The sequence below is a fragment of the Trachurus trachurus genome, assembly GCF_905171665.1.
Source record: "Trachurus trachurus genome assembly, chromosome: 14".
NCBI lineage: Eukaryota > Metazoa > Chordata > Actinopteri > Carangiformes > Carangidae > Trachurus > Trachurus trachurus.
In genome coordinates, this window is record NC_139903.1 from 16,641,077 (window position 1) to 16,662,548 (window position 21,472).

Sequence of the window (21,472 nt, forward strand, 5' to 3'; positions counted from 1 at the left end):
TCCTGTGGTTTTAATGTATGTACCTATGTACCATGTAATTCACGTCCAAGTCAGATTTCCCTGAAGGGGACAATAAAGTACATCTTATCTTATGACCTCAATTAGATGTGACATAAACAAAGATTATTATTGTGGTTGTCACAGGCTCTTATTTTTACCATAGAGAAGATACAGGTTCACTGTCTAATGCATGGGCTTTATGTGGCTGTAATTGTATTTAAGCAAATTTGCTGCCACATGAATTAATGTATAAACAAACTGTGAGTTAATACTCATTAATTAAACATCCATTAAACATGAACTAATCACATAAACTCATACAATATCAGGAGTTTGTGTTCATGTTCATTAATTCATCCAGCGTTACCTGCACGTGTGTGTTTTTACAGATGTATGTGTAAAAGCCTTGTGTTGTGCCTGTGATGTGAAAATGAATTGTGATGAGGGGGGCCATGTTAAGAGCACAATGTGCTGCTGACAGATGGAGAGCAGCAAGAAATGATGTGAGACAGCGGGTGGAAAATTGCGCACTCCCTGGAAATTGAGCAGAAATTGAGCAGCAAAGCACGGCTGCTCTCGTGGCCCGTGAGCCATGAAGCCACAGAGGAGCAGGGCCACCTCAGACAACAGCCGGGGATGCAGAGAGAAATCGGCCTCTGGAGTGCACACACCACTTTTTTCTGTCTGAAGCTGCAGATGCAAGTCATTGATTTCGTTGAAGCACGTCACCAAATGACCCTAATTGATAGGCTGTGAAGGAGGTCACTAAACCCCCCCCCCCCCCCCCCCCCCTCACCACCACCACCATCACCACCATCACCACCACCTCTGCTCCTGAATCTGAAACAAGCTCTGAGCAGAGGAAGGAAGGAGGGAAGAAGCAGCACACTAACCTTTAATATGTGAGAAGGAAAATGGCTGCGCACCAGCTCTATCTCTACAATTTTCTCCTTTCATTGAGGAAAAGTACTATTTCATTCATGCCGTTTCCGTTCATTCATCAGCTGGGGCCAGCCTAGACTCGCAGTGCCATCTCCACACCAACATTCTTATCAATGGAAGTGACGTCAGCACTGCCTGCAGCTGAGGGGGGGTGGTGGTGTCGGTGGGGGCTGGAGAGGGGAGGGGAGGGGAGGGGGGCGGTCACGTGGTCTGCCGAGGGTATATACAATAAAGTTGCGCTGATCGTGGTGCTGAAAACATTCACTCAATTGTACATTAGAACCGTTGCTGCTGCCATACAAACACACCACACAACTAAATAAAGAACCGCCAGTTTGTTTTTTCTTCTTCTTCTTCTTGATGTTGGTCACAGGCTGAAGAGAGAGAGAGAGAGAGAGAGAGAGAGGAGAAAAAAGACAAAGACATTCTCTCAGGTGATCCACTATTCATGAAATAATCTTGGCTTTACCCGCGTTGTGAGTTTCACCACTTCCCCACCCCCCAAGTGGGACTCCAGGTAAGTGGAACCAAACCTCCATCATTCACCAGCCATACCATTCAGATCGATTAGGACGTTTTCAAAGTGTTGAACAATCAGTTATTGTTAAAATGCATTTTTTCCCCACAGCAGAGGAGTGTGACTCGTTAGGATTGTTAAGTGTGGAAGAATTTGCTTTAAAATTCTTTAAACTTTATCAGTAGAATCGATCTTTTTGTTGCAGCTGTTTGATGTCTAACTGTGAAGTACACGTCAACTGTTTGTGACTTTTTTTTAATGAGGAAAACGGAATATATTGTGTTACATAGGTAACTGAGCAATATTCTTATAACATTTTCTCATGATTTCATTTCTTGAATATCTTTTAAAATTTAACATCATTTAAAAAGAAAGCATTTTATAAAAGCATAAATATGTTTGATATAGGCTAGTAATAGGCTACTTAATACGTGCAATAAGAAGAAACAAATATATCCTTAATTTTCTATTCATTCTCTTTTTTGGGGGGGATGATAGAGAAATAAACCCACTGCACTTTGCGGATAATTTTATTATATATTATATTAATGTCTATCTCTGTGTGCAACTGCTAATCAGGGGCTCCAGCAAAAATTTTGTTGCGATTTTTCAGACTGGAATGTAACAAAAAAATAATAATTTGTGAGCTATAAGAGCAGCAGAAAGGGCTGAATTTCGATTTTTAGTTATTAATTTCGGATTGAATTAAAGTCTGGACCATATACTGCGGGCCAGATACTTTATTAAGAGGGTTTCTTTCGCTTCCCGCCTTACTGGTGCAGTTTATTAAAAAAAAAAAATAAAAAAAATAGTTAGAATTGCGTGCTGCACGCTGCGCTGTGCGGTGCTGCCCAAATTTGCGCTTGTCTGCATTCCACCACTGCCACCGAGGAGAAACATGCTCCCACCACACAAGGACAAAGCCGCGTTTCTTACACGCTGCCCCCCATCGTCCCTTGTGCAAAAAAGGGTTTATCTGCTAAAAAAAAATTATCAAGCCGCGTATTTACAATTTGACCGGACTGCGCAGGGACCGTAGGGTTAAATAGCTCAACCACAGCCACCAGCTTTACGCATGACTTCCCCGTGCGTGCCGTCTCGAGACCAGTCTCCTGGTCACATCGCTGTGATGCACGGAACACCAAAATCACAGCTGACACAGAGACAAACCTCGGATCAATTTGTATTTTCCCTGTTATCCCTGTAGAACAGATCGAGGCGCTTAAAATGGCAGGTGCGCGCATTGTGGTTGGGTTGACTTGGAGGACGAGGTGAGAGTTATTATTTTTGTTTAGTTTTTTTTTTTAGTTAGACTCAAAATTAATTTCCTCAACGTGCATTTCTTGGCTATTTTACAGTTTCATCCGTTAAATCTCCGAACAAGACAAAAAAAACACCACTGTGCGTTATTCTCAATCGATTCATCCTCGCGCTGGGAAGATAATGACCAGGTTAACGCACGACTGCAATCGTGTTTGGGTCCAGGGCGCAATATCTGTATGCAAATGATGATATTCCTCCCGAAAGACACGGGCAGCTCACGCGGCAAACATCCAAAGATGATTTATATGGTCAGATCAGAGCTTGATCTGTGTTTCCACATGGACTGAGGTTACACAGCAATGGACCAAAATGGACATTAGGAGAAATATTAAAAACTAGAATTTTATTTTCCGTTACAACACATAGACTAAAAACAAAAAATATGAAGTTATGTCAGGAGAAAGAGAGAAACCTTCTACTTTCTTTGTTGCGTTTGCCATGGTTCATTAGACTGCGTTTGGGCGCGTGCTTTGTCCTCAAACGTGCTCAGTGACAACTGCTTTTGTGTGGTGGCAACATATATTGTTTGAAAATTATATTCTTTATTTTTTTTTAAAGGCTGATTGTGCTCTAATCCTAAAGTCACTCAACTATTTCTGTATTTTTCACAAAAGGAAAAAAAAAAAAGGCAGCACAGTTCAATGATCCAGACAGGCTCATGTTGCCAGATTGAAATTCATTGCTCCAGGGGGGAAACTACAACAAATGATATTCAGATAATCCCTCATGTTTTTTTTTGTCCCTCTCCCTCTTCCCTCTTCCCTTCCTTCTCCTCCTGTTCTTCTTCTTCAGGTGCTTAACCTCCCTCCTGCCGGTTCTGCATGGTCATGACCTGTCATCACGCCCCTTCCACAGCCCACCTCATCCTATTGGTCCTGCTCATTGTCACTCCGCAGCTGGCTGGCACCACCCCTCTGTGGGGTGAGGGAGGGGAGGGAGGGGTGGAGGGGCACACCCGGACAGACCAGAAAGAGGACAGCCTCGCCCCCTTTCTCTCGCCCCCTCCCCAGAGTCTCCCTGACCCTGACGACGTGTCTTTAGACCGGGGCCGCGGCACGGGTCGAGATAACCAACCAGATAAAGCGACAGACCCTGCGCAGGTGCTCGCCGTGCTTTTGGAGGCCCTGGACCACCCGGGGGAGAGCGGGAGCAGAAACAGAGACTGGGGAGAGGATCAGAGTCGGGAGCTGCCCTCCACTGAGAGGTTGGCGGGTGGTGAGATAAGGACGGGGCAGACGGAGGGAGACAGGGGGGCGGAGGAGGACGGGGAGGGGCGGAGGGCTGATAAGGCTATTGAACAGCTAATTGTGGGCCATTTGACAGCTGCTCAGGCTGATGATTTAAAGGAAAGAGAGGAGGAGGAGGATGAAAATACAAGGTCAGAAGAGAATCCAGGGAGGCCTGTTGGCCCTGATAGTGGAGGTGAGGAGGAAAGGAAAGGAGGAGAAGGAGAAGAGGGGCAGGAGGTGGGCAAGGAACTGGAAAGTTTATTAGACAAGGCCAGGCTAAGTACCACCTCACAGGGGGATGATCTCTCTCTGCAGCGCAAAATAAGAGGCTACTTCCAAAATATTGACTTGGGTCTCCAAGATAATGAGATCTTGCCTCCGCTGAAGGGCTACAAGGCGTACAACACCCAGCTAGCGCGAGCAGGGAAGAAGCAGCACTGGCAGGAGAACCAGTCCCGCAACCAACCCGCCAAGGGGGGCAACTTCATGGATGACTTTGAGGATGAAGGGGAGGAGCTGGAGGAGGAGGTTGAGGAAGAGGAGGAAAGCCTTTCCCACATGGAAGAGGAGGCGAGAGCTCGCGCAGAGAAACAGGAGGTGCTCCGGCAGCAGGAGGAGGCGGAGCGTGCCAGAGAGGAGGAGCAGAGGCTGGCTGACATCGCCTCTGACATGTTGCTGCAGTACATGGGGAGGAAGCAGCAGTCCTACATGAAGCCCAGGCAGAAAAGCAGCATGGGAGCCGCGGGCAACACCGCCGAGGACAAGCGCTCCGAGGAGATCCTCCCCGACGAAGACGACATGGACCAGCAGATGATTGACAGGCTCATCGAGATCAGCAGCAAGCTGCACCTGCCTGCCGACGACGTGATTGAGATTATTAGTGATGTGGAGGAGAAGAAGAAGAAAAGGAAAGAGCTGCAACAGCAGCCGATCAACAGCAACCCCGTGATCCCACGCTTCAGGCCTCTGGTGCCTCCTCCTCTGGCCGCTCCGCCTATCTACCACTACACAGCCTCAAAAAACCCCAAGAAAAACCCTTATAAGTACAACAAGTCCAACAAGAAATGGCACAAGGACAAAGTCAAGTCATATAAGCAGGAATATTGGTACAAGCCTCAGAAGCAGCTCGACTACTGGTATAAACCCCAAAAACAGTTCTTAGCCTTCCCCTCCTATCCATACTACCAGAAGCCATATCGAGCATACTACCCTGTTTATTTCCCATATCCCAAACAACAATATTATGGCAAGCCCCCCCCCTCCAGAGACCAGCCGTTCGGCCCCCAAGAACTTGACCTCCAGCCCCCGAGGCGCAGGCACAGGGCTGGGGGTAAGAACCGTGGGCAGGGCTGGAGGCAGCAACCAGCGCCTCGACTGCCTCTCACTCCTTATATCTCTAACTATATCCTTCCTCACCCACGGACCTACCAACCCCTACCTCCCCCAAAACCAATAACCCCACCCAGGAGAGGCAGGCGACCCCCGTTCTACTATCCCCAGATCACACCGGGTGATGACTATGAGGAAGATGGGCTGGTGCCTCAGCTGGACAGTGAGGAGGAGCTGGAAAACTTTATTGAGAGGATCTACATGAAGCGCAGAATGTACTGAGAGACTTTTTGGACATTTTTTAGATCAGAGGGACTGACAGAGGTGGGATAGATATACAGTAGCTGGAGAAAAGCTAAAAGAGGTGAAAAAAAGACAGAGGAGATGTGTGTTTTGAGCCTGATGGAAATTGAAGGGTCCAGATGTTTAAAAAAAAAAAAAAGGTGGGAAAAAAGAGTTAGATTTCTGTTGTTTTAATCACTGTATTTTTTGTTGATTTTCTCGGTCAGGGAGAGGATGGAGGGGTCCCAGTTCGAGCTCCCTGTTACCATGTTCAGCCTCTTGCTCAGTTTACATTTTGAAACAGAACATACCATGGTGTATGTCTGCCTCCATTCAGGTCAACCTCTGATGCTCTTGCATTATACAGAGATTTCTAGAGGACACACACACACACAGGCACACCCACACCCTCTCACGCACACACTGACACACACACATACACACACACACACAGGGACGCACATACATCAACACGCCTACATACAGTATTATCACATTTTTGACACATTCACAAGCAGATGTGCCCATTGTAAGAGAACCATGTTTACAGCATCACTTTGTATTTCGTTTTATATTCTGTATGCCATATTACAAAACTAAAGTAGTTCAATGACTTCTTATCTACAGAAATATGAAGAAAAAAAAACTGAACATTGCGATTGTCAAATGTTGACAGTACATTTTTGTTGTATTTGATGTGTGTAGACTACTGGTCAAAAGTTTAAGAACGCCCCCACTGTATCAGTTTTTATTGAAATCCTAAAACTAAATCAAGCATTAAGCAAATTAATGTAAACACTTCCTCAAGGCTGATGACTCATGAGCCCTCTGTCTGTACAAATTGTGTTACTACATCCTCTGATGCATTATTAGGACAACAGTGCACTGCAGGAGGTGGCAGGCTACTGCACATTGCTACAGTTTAATTGTCGTCTGCTTTTCTTTCAGAAACACTGAGACATTGTGTCAACAGTTCACTACATACACTTCAGTAACAACAGGACAAACTGACGTGTCCTCAAACCTTTGACCGGTAGCGTAGTTGCCTTTCTTATTCCTGATTGGATCAACTTTAACAGCTGCAATTTGCAAGGTGCCAAATACACACATTTCAGTTTTTCAAACTCACGATTTCAGATTTTTGCCTTACAAGCACCATGGTTCTATAAGGGAAATATCATAATGCATAATATTATCATCACTGCCGGTCCCAATGTAGAAACCCTGTGGACTCCAAAAGCACAAACTTAAACACTAAACACTTCCAACCTGGTGGACTAAGGGTTTTCAATCATTTTGGGATCCAGAAGTTGTTGTGTCAACATATTTATAGCAGAGCCACTATCACCACCACACAGTACTCCTTGATCTTGTAGGAGTCCTTCATATACATATATATTGGGTTCTAAATACACATATGTGTATATATATCTGTATATATTCTTTTAATTTTCTCTCATTCGTCATATCCAGTTCACATCTTTACTCACATATCTTTCGTGTCTTCACATACTGTTCTTTTGCCATTTTGCTTGTATCATATCCATCACCTAATTTCCCTTTCTTTCCACAAAAAAGTACTTGAAATCACACTATCTGTTCTGCAGCCTTTTAAACAGATCTCCACCAAGAGGCTACAAACATTTTATTCATTTTCAGAAGAAATTCATTGAAAAGTTTCAGGCCGGGGAGTCAGGGATTGTGCTTAAACCGTTAAATGCACGTCTTTCTACTTGCATCTTAAAAAATGAACAAAAAAAAAAGAACAAAAAAAAAGAAAAAAGAAAACAGTATGGAGAATTCAAGATGGTTGTTTTCTCTGAATAAACTGTGAACATAAAAAAAAAGAAATCTCAAAAAGGAAAGAGGGCCACTGTGTCCACAGTGAAGCCATCTGTCTTGTAAAAGGAGAGTGTTGTTGTTGATGTCACCTTTAGCATTGTAAGATGTACAGTGTGAAATAAATATGCCCGTGCAATGTGTAAATAACAGCATGATGATTACTAGTTTTGCTATATGATAAAAAATAAAAGCAATTATTTTATTAAAGTTCAGTTTTTTAATGGCTTTTTGGAGAGTGCTATGTTGTACTTGTAGCAAGAACACTTGATTCTTGAGGATCGAAATAAATCAAAATACTCACAAGAGGAAAACAATCAGTCGCAGCCTTGTGACAGAAAAAAAACATATATATTGTCACAGTTGCGCCAATATGGAGAAAAATCAAGGGGAAAAAACAGAGGGAGTTTATTATGTTCAAAAATGATTATAATGAACATGAGAAAAACAGCAAGAATGGGACTGAAAGGGAGGAATAAGTGAAGAAAGGAAAAATTCTGAAGGAGGGAGGGAAATGGTAACTGCAGTGATTGATGAGTCACATGATTGGTGGATGAGTCATCCATCTGTACACTTTACTGCGCAGGACCACACGCTCACACACACACATACAGACAGACACACATATACACACACATTCTCTTTGAGCTGTATAGTAATTTAGCTGCTGGCATTCAAGATAAAGATTGAGTCATGTTCGCTCCTGCCTGAAGCCAGCCAATCGGCCGGTGGAAAGGTGTTTGGTAGATAGATTTTGCCATATCTGGTTTCCACACCTCCTCCTCACTCTCTCCTCATACGGGCAGTATGCCCTTCTGCTATAATTTCCTTGAAGTGCCTCTGGCTGCTGCTCGTCTGGCATCAGAACAAACCATGTGTGCCGTCAGTGGTACAAATACTGACAGTGATTAGGAGCCTGTCAATATGGTCTAATCGCATGTTATCTCGCCAGCTTGCTCACTAGTTGATTGGAATGGTGTCGTTCATGGCTTTATCTTGGCTGATTGAAGGAAGCGATTCTTGGACACCACGTTATGATTTTTAATTACGGCTCGTACCCTCTGCAGATATCCAAGCTAGCTGGATATTCATTGACTGACTGTAAAGATGAATTGTGTGGCCGCAGCTGCCAATAGCCATCAGCTGGCTGTACTGAGACAAACACAAAGATGTAACTAGTATCAGTAGGATGACCAGAGCAGCTGACAGCTGAGTAAGTCACCCTTGACTGTAACATTTATAGTGAAATAACATGAAACATAGCCTTCTGGACATTTGCAGAGAAACATACGTGCATAACAACATGCAGACTTTTACATTAAAATTCACAGATGTTCCCTAAACACCTCACATGCAGGCTGCAATTTACAGATAGTCCCTGAATGTAACCAGAGACTTTGATGTAACACAATAGGCACACCACACATCATTAAGGTCAACAGCAGTGCAATATGTTGACACCCCAGGGTTGGTGGTAGGACTTTGTTGGCAATTAGCATAAGTCACAACACAATCATTTAAACCAGAGGTGAGTCAAGTAGGTGGGGCTACATTTGTGACTATAGTGTCTTTATGGGAAGGATTAAAATTTTCTTTGCAAGTACTTGCCTGGTTCACCTTTAGTGTCAGTGACAAAATATCTTAATTTAACATAATAATTAAATAAATAAGTAAACCTGAGACAGCATTGGTTGAATGTGAAGACCACAGCTTTGAACATTTAAGATTAAAAGTAAAAAAGAAGTGCGGCACTGTTATCGTGCTCCTCATCTCTGCTTCAGGCTACCAGCTGCAGGCGATATTAGCTGCTACCAGCACCACACATCTGAATCTATGACTCATACTGCCAATCTCAGCTTCAGCAGGTTTTAACACTGAAGATGAATACAATATCTCTAGGCCTGCTGCATTGATTTTGATCATCCCCATCACAAGTCCAATAATGTCAAAGGTCAGTCATCTTATAGTATATTATTTACATTACTGTTGTGCATCATCTTCCATAAACAGTAAGCTGAGTAGAGTTGAGAGAAACTTTAGAGTCAGGTGTCAGGTGGAAATTCTCTGTGGGGATCTCCACTTGTATCTAAAATTATTTTTTAAAGGTGTGGCAGCCTAAAGTTTGATGCACTGTGGCCACTGAAGGTTACATGTGTAACACCATTCAGGCTGTCCAATCAGCTCAGAGCCCACTGGTGTTGGGATGACAGGTTGCCCTGAATACTGTGTCCATCATCATAACTCACTTTTATCCACATATAGGTGTCGCCACCGTCTATCGACTTCATCTGCCGTTCCTGCCTCTGGAGACACCTCTGCTCTCCTTCAGGGGTGTTGCAACCTGCTCACAGCAAGATTATAAAATCCGGGGGCTGTAAGAGCAAGTGCTAATTTTCAAAGTAGCTCTGCATAATAAAGTTTTACAAACTTGTTGTAAGTTCTAATCAAAATAGAATAAATGACATTTACAATAATTTCATTTAATATCATTTTTCACTTCAGTAAATATTTCATATCATATACTATATTAAATTATATTCATTTAATAAGATGTATTAAATTACATTGGGACTTTTTGTGTCTCTAAATGATACCGCTATCAGAGGACTTTGCCGATATCGAGTTAAACATAACACTCTGGTGCATAAGTGAGACTACATCATATATTTGAATAATACACCCTCTGTCCTATTGGCATCTCGAAAAGAATGGGTTTCTGATTTATTGACGGTTACATGCATGTAGGCTACATATAGGACTTTTGAACAGTCATTTAAACACTAGCATAAAGCCTGGGACAAATATCATGTGATATAATGCAGTGAAATCTCACAGACTGTTGCTTTTAAATACAAGCCTTTCATAAAGTCTCCTTTTACACCTTGTTGCCAAGCTGTGGACAAAGGAGCATTGTTGCTGCACTGCTATTTACATTCCCACATTCATTTTTCTGCGACACACTACACAATTGAGATTTAAAAAAATGTCCAGTACAATGGGATGATTGTGTGTGAAGCTTTAGATCACATTACGTCCTTATAGTAATCTTTTTTTGTTGCCTGGTGGGTGTGCTATAATTAAAATGCAATTAGATTTTTTTCAAAAGCCTCGAACTCTCAAAGGCACAATATCTGGTATACGTCCAGCACCTAGCACAAAAGAGTCTGACAGGACAACAATTCATCAGTAAAGGCCCCAACAAGCCCATGCATTTACAGTCACAGAAACATAAAGCAAACAGCCATTACAATATGGATATTGACTTAAAACAGCTACAAGATCTTCACAATATATTTAGATAATCACCATGCATTTCTAAAGCAGCAGAGTTTTTAGTTTAACCTTTGAATTTAAATGTCAGCATGATGTTAGCTCAGACGACTTTACTCAACTATATGCAATACATTTCTGCATGCGAAATGCAAAATGACCAACAAAAGATTTGGTTCTGCAAGAGTGCAGCTTATTTGTTTAGACATGACTTCCAACAAACAAAACAAAAAAACCACACCACCTGAAATAGGACCAAATTACCACAGCAAACACTGATACAAAATGGGTCATATTAGGTTGCATGGCAACTAGCAGTATCTTGTTTATGTTTTGTTGTTGTTGTTGTTCAGTAAATGGTAGGCTAGTTGATGGGTTTTCCTTTCATCTGATTCCCATTTTTTTCTGTTTCTATTGGGTTCTGTGGGTTTGTTACGCCGTAGTTACTCATGAAACTTACTCATTAAAAAAAAAAGTTTGATTTGATGATTCAAACTGAATTAAACTGGGATTAATAAAAAAAAACAAAGAAAGAAAGCTTCTTGCACTTCTACCGTGCATGACTGTAGCATTTTATCCAGGTGTTTGCCAAAACTTAATGTGATTCTACATGACTCACAAGATGACTTGGTCCTGTTTGATCTTTCTTACTTTGAAAAATTCACATGGGCTGATTTCCACATGAGAAATGTTGCTGATAGATATTTATCCTCACACATGACCTGTCTTCATCACCGCATATGTGAAAACCACCAAGAAACAGCACATCATGCCTTTCCTGACCCAGTGAACTCTATAGTCCACCATGTTGACAAGTACTGGAGAGTAAAATGCTATGTAAACAAAAATATGACATATAAAACAGGTAGCCCTGGGCATACGTATAGGATTAGTGTACACAAGCAAATTTTATGCCTTGCATCCGGTGAACGACACAGTTGTTTATCCAGTAGATTCTCTGTGGCCATTAGACATCCTCTTCAGACATCTGCCAGTATGAAAGCTGCTCAAGATGTTTGAACTTTCCCCATACGATTAAATTGAATCTGAACCTCGTCATTGCGGCTCCATCCTCCTCATGTTTGTTAATTGTGCCGTCTGTTAAACTACCATTGTTGAACGTAATCATTGGCCCATAATAAGCCTCATCAGCCTTGCTTTTACCAGCCATTAGGACAACAGAGGCAGAGCTGCAAAGGCCTCTCCCTTGGAACTGCATCCTTTGTTTATGATCTCTGCAACCCTTGTCTTTTTGCTCCCTCCTTTCATCTCTTCTTCCTCTTTCTTTATCCCACTCTCCCCTCATTCCATCTTCTCTCTTTTTTTCTCCTCCAATTATCCATGCCCCCCCCTCCCTAATGCTCCCTAACACACAATCTTCTTCTCCTTTTCTTCTTTATCCTCTCTCCATTTCTCGTTTTGTATGCAAGCCCCAAGGGAGGGAAATGGGTGAAAAGCACTCTCTCTGCGCCACTGTCACAAAAGACTGGTGAGTCATCGCCACTTATGTTCCTGTCTCCCTCCTCCCACAAAAAACACACATATACAGGAAAAACACTCAAATTACTCCCTACCTGCCGTGCACTTACAGGATGACACGTACAGACACACACACACACAGACACACACACACCAGTGAGTGCGCCGGCACATAACACGCACACAGAAACCATTTAGTGACACGCGATAATGTACACACACATTCCACAGCTCTCCAAAACGACCCTGAAATTAAAACCCAAGTCACATAATTTAGCTGATAATTGTGGCTGAAAATGGCATTCGCTGATGTGTGTTGGATGTCATGTCTGATGGGATTATTCAGAGTTTGGGAAGGCACACACTCATGCCAGGGAGGAAGTTAACACACAGGGATAGAGAGCTAAATAGAGAGCTACATGCAAGAGATGAAATGCCAGGAGGACAAAATGGACAAAAGAGAGGGAAGAAGAGAGTGAGAGTTGGTCTAATTTGACCATCTGCAGTTAATGATTCACAAAAGAAAAGCTCTCCCTCCATCTGCTGGAAGAATTAGTCACTTACAATGCAGTCAGTCATGATGCTGCTGTGAGCACAAGATGGCAGTCCTGAATGAACACAATGTACAGAATGACACATCCACCATCCAGTCTAATCTAAACCACTTTTCTCAAATGAAGCTGACACAGAAAGTAAAAAAACAAAACAAATGATGATGCATAATATTTTATACTTTTATATATTTTAAGTGATAAAATTAGGTTTTCAATCAACCAACACAGGACTGCTCATTAAATTCCGGCGTAAATTTAACCTATATGGTCCAAGTTCAACGCAAGGTGACACCGAGTTAGACCCCCTCGAGAGATTAAGTCTGCTGACCGCTAGCTTCTTGTAGCAACTTTAGCAAGTCTATTTTCTCCACACCTAGATCAAAAAGTCACACATAGCCACAAATAATGCTCAGAACAGCACCAAACTGCACCAACAGTAGGCTACAAACAGGGTCCCAGCACATAATACAAGGCATCAAACATATGTTAGCTTAGCCTGGTTTCTATTGAAAAGAGACGAAAACAACTCACCCACTCTCATCCAGTTATACTTTATGCAGCAACTTTCCGCGTCCAGCATTGCGTCCAGACAACATGTCCGAGGCCGACTGGCAGCACAAACATCCCAGCATTTAGACTCCACCGCTAGCCTAGAAATCTAGACGCACCCTAGGCTTGTCAGGCTACTCCACCTCATCTCTCCCTCTTTAACTTTTCTCCTCCATTTCCTTCAGCTCGTGTTCGGTAAACTCGGTCTCAAACTGACAGGGGCGCCCATCGAAATGAAACCAGTCGTCTTTGTTCTCAAACTGCATAAACTAAGCCCTGATGTCTCTTCTGTGATGCCTGCTTCACGTTACAGCCAGTCTCTTCCGGCAACAAACGTCGTCCTCGCGTGTGACATCGCGTCTAATCTCGCGCTTGTTTACGTGATTTTCTCCCGCAAATTTATAAAAAGTTAGAAATGCGTGATTCCGTTCATTTCCCTGTGAACACTCAATAATAACTTTTATAAACTGATAGGCAAGATACATAGGAACTTTGACTGCATTGCATCATGGAGTAGGCTAATAATCCCACATTTTCATTCTTGAGCTGCGGGACTTTACTTCACTAGGTAATCGCCTCCACGCCAGCGGACTGTGTAACCATGGCAGTAACAAGCAGACACCACAGAAGGACAACACTACTGAGTTTATGCAGTTTGAGAACAATGACTACTGGTTTCATTTCGATTAGTTTGAGACCGAGTTTACTGAAGACAAGCTGAAGGAAATGGAGGACAAAAGTGAAAAGAGGGAGAGATGCGGTGGAGTCTAAATGCTGGGGAAGTGGTCAGTGTGGTCACTGCCTGGACGCGGAAAGTTGAGCTGCATAACGTATAACTGGATGAAGAGTGGGTGAGTTGTTTTCGTCTCTTTTCAATAGAAACCAGGCTAAACTAACAGATGTTTGATGCCCCCTGTTATGTGCTGGGACCCTGTTTGCACTGTTGGTGCAGCTTGCTGTTCTGAGCATTATTTGTGGCTATGAGTGACTTTTGGATCGCGGTTTGCGCGTGGAGAAAATAGACTTGCTAACGTTTCTACAACTAGAGAAGCTAGCCGTCAGGGGTCCATGCCTATGTTCCCACACAGTTGTTCACTGATAAAAGAAACAGTTTGTCAACTTACTATTTAAAAACGTGACAGACTCCCCTGAATAAAGTTTGGTTATCGCTCTGCCCCGGGCTACACACTTTACAAGTGTATCTTCTCTTTTTAATTTAGAGCGAGTTTTGCTATAAGTTCACAACTAGTCCCTCTGGCCCTGAGGGCTCAATGCACTGCAAAACATGTAAATAAACAAATGCACATATCTATCTATCTATCTATCTATCTATCTATCTATCTATCTATCTATCTATCTATCTATCTATCTATCTATCTATCTATCTATCTATCTATCTATCTATCTATCTATCTATCTATCTATCTATCTATCTATGAATAAAGTCAATGTGCCTCATGTTATTTTCTATATCCAGTGTAGGTATTCACAGGCTTGTTTATGTCTCTGTCCCCCTGTGGGACACCAGAGCCCTCACCTGATTACTCTTTACAGAAAACCTCCTTGTGAGCTATTCAGACACATCAAATATTGAAAACCTGGAGTTTCCGTTTCACACACGCAGAGAGGGAGGGGAGAGAGCAGACAGGCCGACGGAGAGGACACACAGGGGCTGGGGAAGAGGGGATAAAAGTCAAAGAACGGTGGGATTAAGAGAAAATAACACACCAGGCACCCTGGGAGGGAGACACATGAGCAGGGATGGAGGAAGCGATGGAGGAATGGGAAGAAAGCACCGAAAGGTAAGACAAGAAGAGTCTGAATGTTCATGGCTAATCAGGTGCTCGTCTTGAGTGTAACCGTAGAGGCGGTGTAATCAGCTGAAGATTGATTGGCTGATAACCTTCTAGTCAGACGCTTAGAAGGGACATGTCTGTAAATGCTGCTGCTTCTCTCTCAAACCTCAGTGGGACGACTTCTACCCAGGTTGACACGGAGGCTCAGGACTACAGAGAACATGGCGATGAGCCCCAAAACCTCCAGGAGCCAGAGCGGGACGTCCTGGCAGACAGTGATGCATGTCCTGGTGTGGTAGAGCCCAGTCAGGTCAGACTTAACCTGACTTTCATTTATATTACAAACTTTTATCTTACCTCCATCCGGTTTGGCAAGTTTCTCAGTTGATATCCTTGATGATGAGGAGGATGTAGCTATGTATGAGTGACACAGAGACCTTACCACAGGAGACTGTGACTGACACAAACACACAGGACGATGCTGACAGCCTCCCATCAACCCCCCTGCCAAGTGAGGAAGAGCTGACCCACCCCTCAGTGTCATCTCATCTCTCCAACACACAGAGTGAGTCAAATACACACAGCTCACTACAGTAATATGAGATCTGTGCAATCACAAGCTTATGTGCAGCTAGGAGAGATATGTTGTGCTAAATCTCGGTGTGTCTCCACAGATCACACATCTGAACCCTGCTGGTATTGTCTGAGGTCTCTTGATGAAGAGTATCGTCCTGAAACTGCTAAAGAGGTTTCAACATTTTTGACTGAATGCATTATTTCACCAAGACAACGCTGATGAGACACATTGAGAATTGTCTTGATTTCACAAACTGAACCTTTGTGTAATAGAAAATAATAACACATGGTGCCAGGAAATTGATCAATTTCATGGACCTGGTAACAAAACAACATCTGGACCTTAAAGGGAATTCATAACATCCTGTGACATAATTGATCATTTCCTTTGACCTAACAGGTTATGAAAGTGCAGCACAGTGACCCATCACTCTGATATTATATCATCTGTTCATCCATTAGCCAGACCACTTAGGGCTGCAGGGGGGCTGGAGCTAATCCCAGCTGACATTGTAAACCCTGGATCGGTCGCCAACCCACCTCTGATATTATATAATTTGATTAGTATTTCATGTTAAGCTACTTTTGTCTTCTTTGAATTATAGTAGGACTCTACTGTAGGGCAAGTTTTCCCTCTTGGGTCTCTCTGGTCACACAGCTTTCTCTTGTGTTGCAGGAAGTCTCCGATCCTTTGTCACCACTGCCCTCTAGTGGTCAGAAAGTGAACTACCAGACAGATCCTCGACCTCACTTTGGTGTAGCTTGGTCCTTTCACTCCACATGTCGCCCTCTGTGGGGCAGCGAGGGACCTTGCTGGGGGCAAAGAAACCAGGAAGTGCCCAATCAGATGCACACCTGCCCTCACTGCCATCTGGGCTTGCCCCCTGACACACTGCGGTGGCACGAGGTTATAAACGCACACAGACATAAATAGAGACACACTAGCCCAAAGTCTCAACCAAACATACCAAAGCTTGTGTGACTCTATTTACTACAGAGCCTGACTGTTTTCTCTCTCTCTCTCTTCACAGGCCAAGTGTTTGCTGTTTGAAGGGCTGAGGAACTCGAACAAATAAAAGGAGTCATCATCAGAGAAAATACTGCATGTGCTTTTGAAAAAATACTCACTCTTTACTTTCTGTAAAAAGGCTCTCAGGAAATTCTTGTCGCCTAAATGTTATGTGCAATACCTGGGAACAACTGTCTATTTACACACGTGTAACCATGTTCATTCTTCGTTTCATTTTGAGTACATGATTAATTTCTGTGATATTTTTAGTACAAATAAACTGCATGTCAATATCAAATTCAGAGTCAGGGGTTCTCTGGTGGGTGAGTGGTTATGGAGCACGTCCCATATGGGCTCTGTCCCTTATGCAGGAGATCAACAGTTAACTCCTGACTGGGAAGGTCATTTTCTGCATGTCTGTTCCCATATTCTGTCTCTTCCCATTTCCTGTCATAGCTTCATTATCCTATCCAATAAAAAAAAATTGAAAAAATCACTTAAAGAAAAAAATAATAATTGTGAGAATACTGTCTCAAGAATCCAAACAGTATTAATTAATTAATTCATTTTTTTTTTTTTTTTACTTTTTCATTTTTGCACTGAATAATCCTGGAGTTTTAAAATAAAATAAATATAAAAATAAATGAAAGTATAATGTGACTTATCACTTATTTATACTGCGTCAGTATGACTTAGTGCATATGTATTTGGTTACAGACACAATGGTGCTTAGTTTAGCTCACTTCTGTTCACATACAAACTGAAAATAACAAATTAAACATTTAAAAGCCTTGATAGCCTTCGTGTATATATATATTTAGAAAAGGATGACTAATACGTTTAAAATAAGATATAACGTAAACTACAATAGAAACTATAGAACCCATATATACACTCATACGTATATAAACAAAAAAACAAAACTAATATAATGTTGTAGCAAAGAAAATAGAATCCAGTGATACAGGCAGTGATGTTTTGGAATGAACTGAATGGAGAATTCAGCAGAGAACAGAGTCTTTGTGATGTCACAGTAGAACATAAACATTCTGTGAAGAGCTGCTTCTATCCACTGTTGGGCTGCTAGTAGCTTCAGGTACAGTAACCCCTCAGAGTGATGTTTTTATTTTGACATTGATCTGATTTTTGTGTCTTTCGCCTAAATCTTAAGTGTCATTAGCTTCTGACCTTGAAAAATTGCACTTACACTGCTAATTATTCTTTTTAGGTGTGACCCTGTGATGAGAAAATGGATAAAGAGTTTCCCGTGCTGACAGAAGAAAGCACTCAGATGGGAGGTTTTGATTTTGAAGACGGGGAAATTGAGGACGATGCCTCAGATGTCAGTGATGAAGGTTGTCACAGTGGCTGGTTGGACGTTAACTGCTGGGCATCACTTCCTCATGTGTGTCTGCGGCTCGTGTTCAGCTTTCTTCCTGATAATGACCGCAGGAATGCAAACGTCGTTTGTCATCACTGGCACAAAGTCATGCACTCTCCCTCTCTGTGGCGCTACCGCTTCTTCCACTTCAGTGGCCGACTGTCCAAATTCAGGCAGTCTGAGTATTGCTCTGCTGTGACCTATGCCCGTTATCTGGGAGCCTACCTGGAGAGGCTGGAGGTGTGTGTGTGCCCTCCACGCAGGTCCATGGCAGCCGAGCGACTGGCACAAACCATCAACGGACTGTTTACAGAGCTTACCAGGTAAATGAATGTGTTTGCTGAAAAACTGTCCAGACCAGATCTGGGTTACAAATCAAATACCAATGATTTTGTCTCTGCAGAGTGAGGGCCCCACTGCGGTCTCTCTCTATTGTAAGGCTGGAGCTGGACCGGTCATCCTGGACCTTAGGCCTTCGAAACTCTTTGACTCTTTGCATGGTTGAATTCTTCTGCAGAGGGGCCTCAAAGCTCACCTCTGTCTGTCTGAATGGGATGAGAAACAACATGCAGCAGGTGAACACCACTAACACCAAGATATCGCTGACAGGTTAAATTAAAAGTAAAAAGTAAAATCTGAACTCACTGGTACTACAGTATAAGTGCTGAATGAATCTTCATCACTGAATACTCAAGTTAAATTGACTGTATTGTTCATCATTGTCACCGACTGAATTCCCTTTTTGCATTTGAGTTCCCTCCATAGGTGACAGACAGCATTGATCACGTATATTTGTGGCACTGTGTTAAATTCTGGGGAATTTCTTTTATCGAAAGGCATAAAAATCCACAGAACAACTGAGATGTATCAGCTCTGCTGTCGATGGGCTGTTTCTGTGCCATAAATGCTGCAAACAGCTTGATTCGGCAAACACATTGAAAACTGAACTAAAGTCAGTCAGTGATGTAACAGGGCAGATGGCTTAAAAATCAAAGGAACAAACTACATAGTCAGTGATTACAGATGTTAGGTAAAAATATAAGTGAACTGAAGAAATAGGCTTTGAATCAAACAGGTGATACAATAGGCTACTATGCCCTCACCTTTTCATACATGATGAATTTCATAATACAAAAATAGATCATTAAACTAAATAAATAATTGTATATATTTTTAAATTCCTTTCTAAATGCAGGGAGAAAGATGATACAATTGTTTTCTTTCCCTCTGATTCCTCATCCTTCAACGTTAGGGCCTGGATATCCTCTTTGCTCTATCACAGTCTCAGAGACACTCGTACCCCAGATGTTATGTTTCCTCCTTGGAATTGGTGGGATTCTTTTCTGGTTCTCTGCACGCTTCCCACCACTTCAATGTGCCCACTGCCCTGTGTAACCTGCACGGCCTCACCAACCTGAGCCTCAGTTACTCCTGTCTGTCTGATGAGCTGCTGTTGGCTCTCCAGCCAAGACACAGAGGACAGAGGCGGAACTCCAGAGAAGGAGGCCACTTGCAAATGTTGTCACTGCACTGCAGTTCGAATGAATCCCACCGACAGGTCAGAGGGAAATATCAAGACTGACATTACTTGCTAAACTGCTAAGAGAGATGTTGCATCCTTTGGTACAGTGGACTTTCCCCAGTTTAAAATTCAAGACATTATAGAAAGCTGTGGTGTGGTGAGACTGACAATATAAGCTTTAAATCTCAGTGTAAAAACAATCACCTGCACAGTCTGGACATCTAACTTATCCACATGCATCCTGGCACACTTGTAGTTTAGGTGCTTTGGGATTAAGGTGCTCAATGTGAGCACGTGTTCAAATTGTAAATGGTAAAGAAAAGAATAAAACTTTGATCATTTGATCTCTCTGCTTCATCATCTCCCTCAAGGTGGTGAGTGGTGAATCATGGGTAGCTTTGGTGTCGAGCTGCCCGGACCTGAAAGTCAAGCTTACAGTGGACCAAGTGATCAATGCAGTCCGTCTTGGAAGAATACTGCATCGCGAGGTTCCCCTGGTAGAATTTAACATGACAGCTTTCTACTCTCCCGATGAAGACTGGAGCGCAGGATCCCTCCTAACTAACATGCTGCCCCAGTACAGACGCAGCCTGCAGGTCAGAGTCCAAGAGTGTAGGGGGGTGGTATTAAATGTTCAACCTAGAAACACAGTATGTGAAATATATGCATTTGCACTGTACTGTCAGTCCTCCACTTTGATGTAGACTGATATATTTCAACAGCAATTTGATGATGAAAAGGTATCACTATGAGATTCACATTGGTGGTCAAATGAACTGTTGAATGGATCTTCATGACACTCATTCACAATTTCAATGTTCAATCGCACCAAACTGAATATCACTGACTGCAAAAAAAGAAATAGTTAAGCTGTGATATGGTTTAAAGCTCAGGTCAAAGCTATTAAATTCACCTCTATGTAATGCTACAGCCAACAATTGGGGACAACCATAAATACTGTATGGGTCTGGATTATATGATCACTTTTTTCTTATTTATGCATTAGATTAAAAAAAAAAACGTATTTATAAAGAGTTTACATTAAAAAAATGTGTAGTTAAGAGAGTTTTTCTATATCTTACATTTTGAGGAATTTATATTTGAATTAAAACAACGTGAATGTGTTGTAGTATCTGACCCTGGACCTAAGCAACTGCAATGAATCAGTGGATGAGGAGCTGCTGGAGCTGGTTCGGATTTGTGAGCGTCTGGAACAGCTGAGAGTCTGGGCTTTCTTGGAAATCAGGACTGTGCAGAAACTGCTACAAATCAGACTGACACAAAGGATCTTACTCAACAAGATCAGAGTGAGAAATGATGATCAATACTGCCCCATGCACACTCACACACACACACACACATACTGATGTATATGCAACTGCTCATCTATAAGACATTTTCTTGCCTAGTACATGAATAAAATATCTGAATCTGAATCTGAATATGCATGCCTGATAATACCCATGTCAATCATCTTCCAGATCAGAATCTACTCAGTAGACGACCACATCGAAGCCCAGGAAGACCAGCTGGAGGAAATACTTTTGTCCTTCCCTCAGCTCCCCCAACAATTGGAGTTCCTTGCCATTGTCTACCCCTTTGTATGATCACTGACCAAACCCCAGACAAATAAAATAATGAACAAAGCAAAATCCACCTGTTTTTTTTTTGGTTTTTTTCAAATCAGCTGACTAATAGGCTACCTGGTCATTTCAGTCTGTCAGTGTGACTGACCGACTCTCCCTGTGTCCGTCACTGTTTATCTCAGAGGGGTGGGGGTTGTGGGTGTGCATGTGGAAACACTGACCTACTTTCATTGTAAAGGGTGACTGGGGGAGGCAGTGTGTGTGCGTGTGTTTGCGTGTGTGTAGACTG

At 42.6% G+C, this 21,472-nt stretch overlaps 2 protein-coding genes across 2 annotated transcripts; both read left to right on the forward strand.

The window, feature by feature from the left end:
- Positions 1–3,603: 3,603 nt before the first annotated feature.
- On the forward strand, positions 3,604–5,622 carry LOC310997298 (uncharacterized protein; the record flags this gene model as incomplete). Its single annotated transcript, XM_083986974.1, has 1 exon — positions 3,604–5,622. One exon carries the CDS (start codon positions 3,604–3,606, stop codon positions 5,620–5,622), a length of 2,019 nt encoding a protein of 672 aa, XP_083843100.1.
- A 12,321-nt stretch (positions 5,623–17,943) lies between these two features.
- LOC310997382 (F-box only protein 39-like) lies at positions 17,944–21,204 on the forward strand (the record flags this gene model as incomplete). The annotated part of the gene is made up of 5 exons (XM_083987057.1): positions 17,944–18,398; positions 18,593–18,650; positions 19,969–20,193; positions 20,728–20,904; positions 21,079–21,204. The coding sequence occupies 5 exons, from the start codon at positions 17,944–17,946 to the stop codon at positions 21,202–21,204; spliced, it is 1,041 nt and encodes a 346-aa protein (XP_083843183.1).
- Between the last annotated feature and the right edge of the window lie 268 nt (positions 21,205–21,472).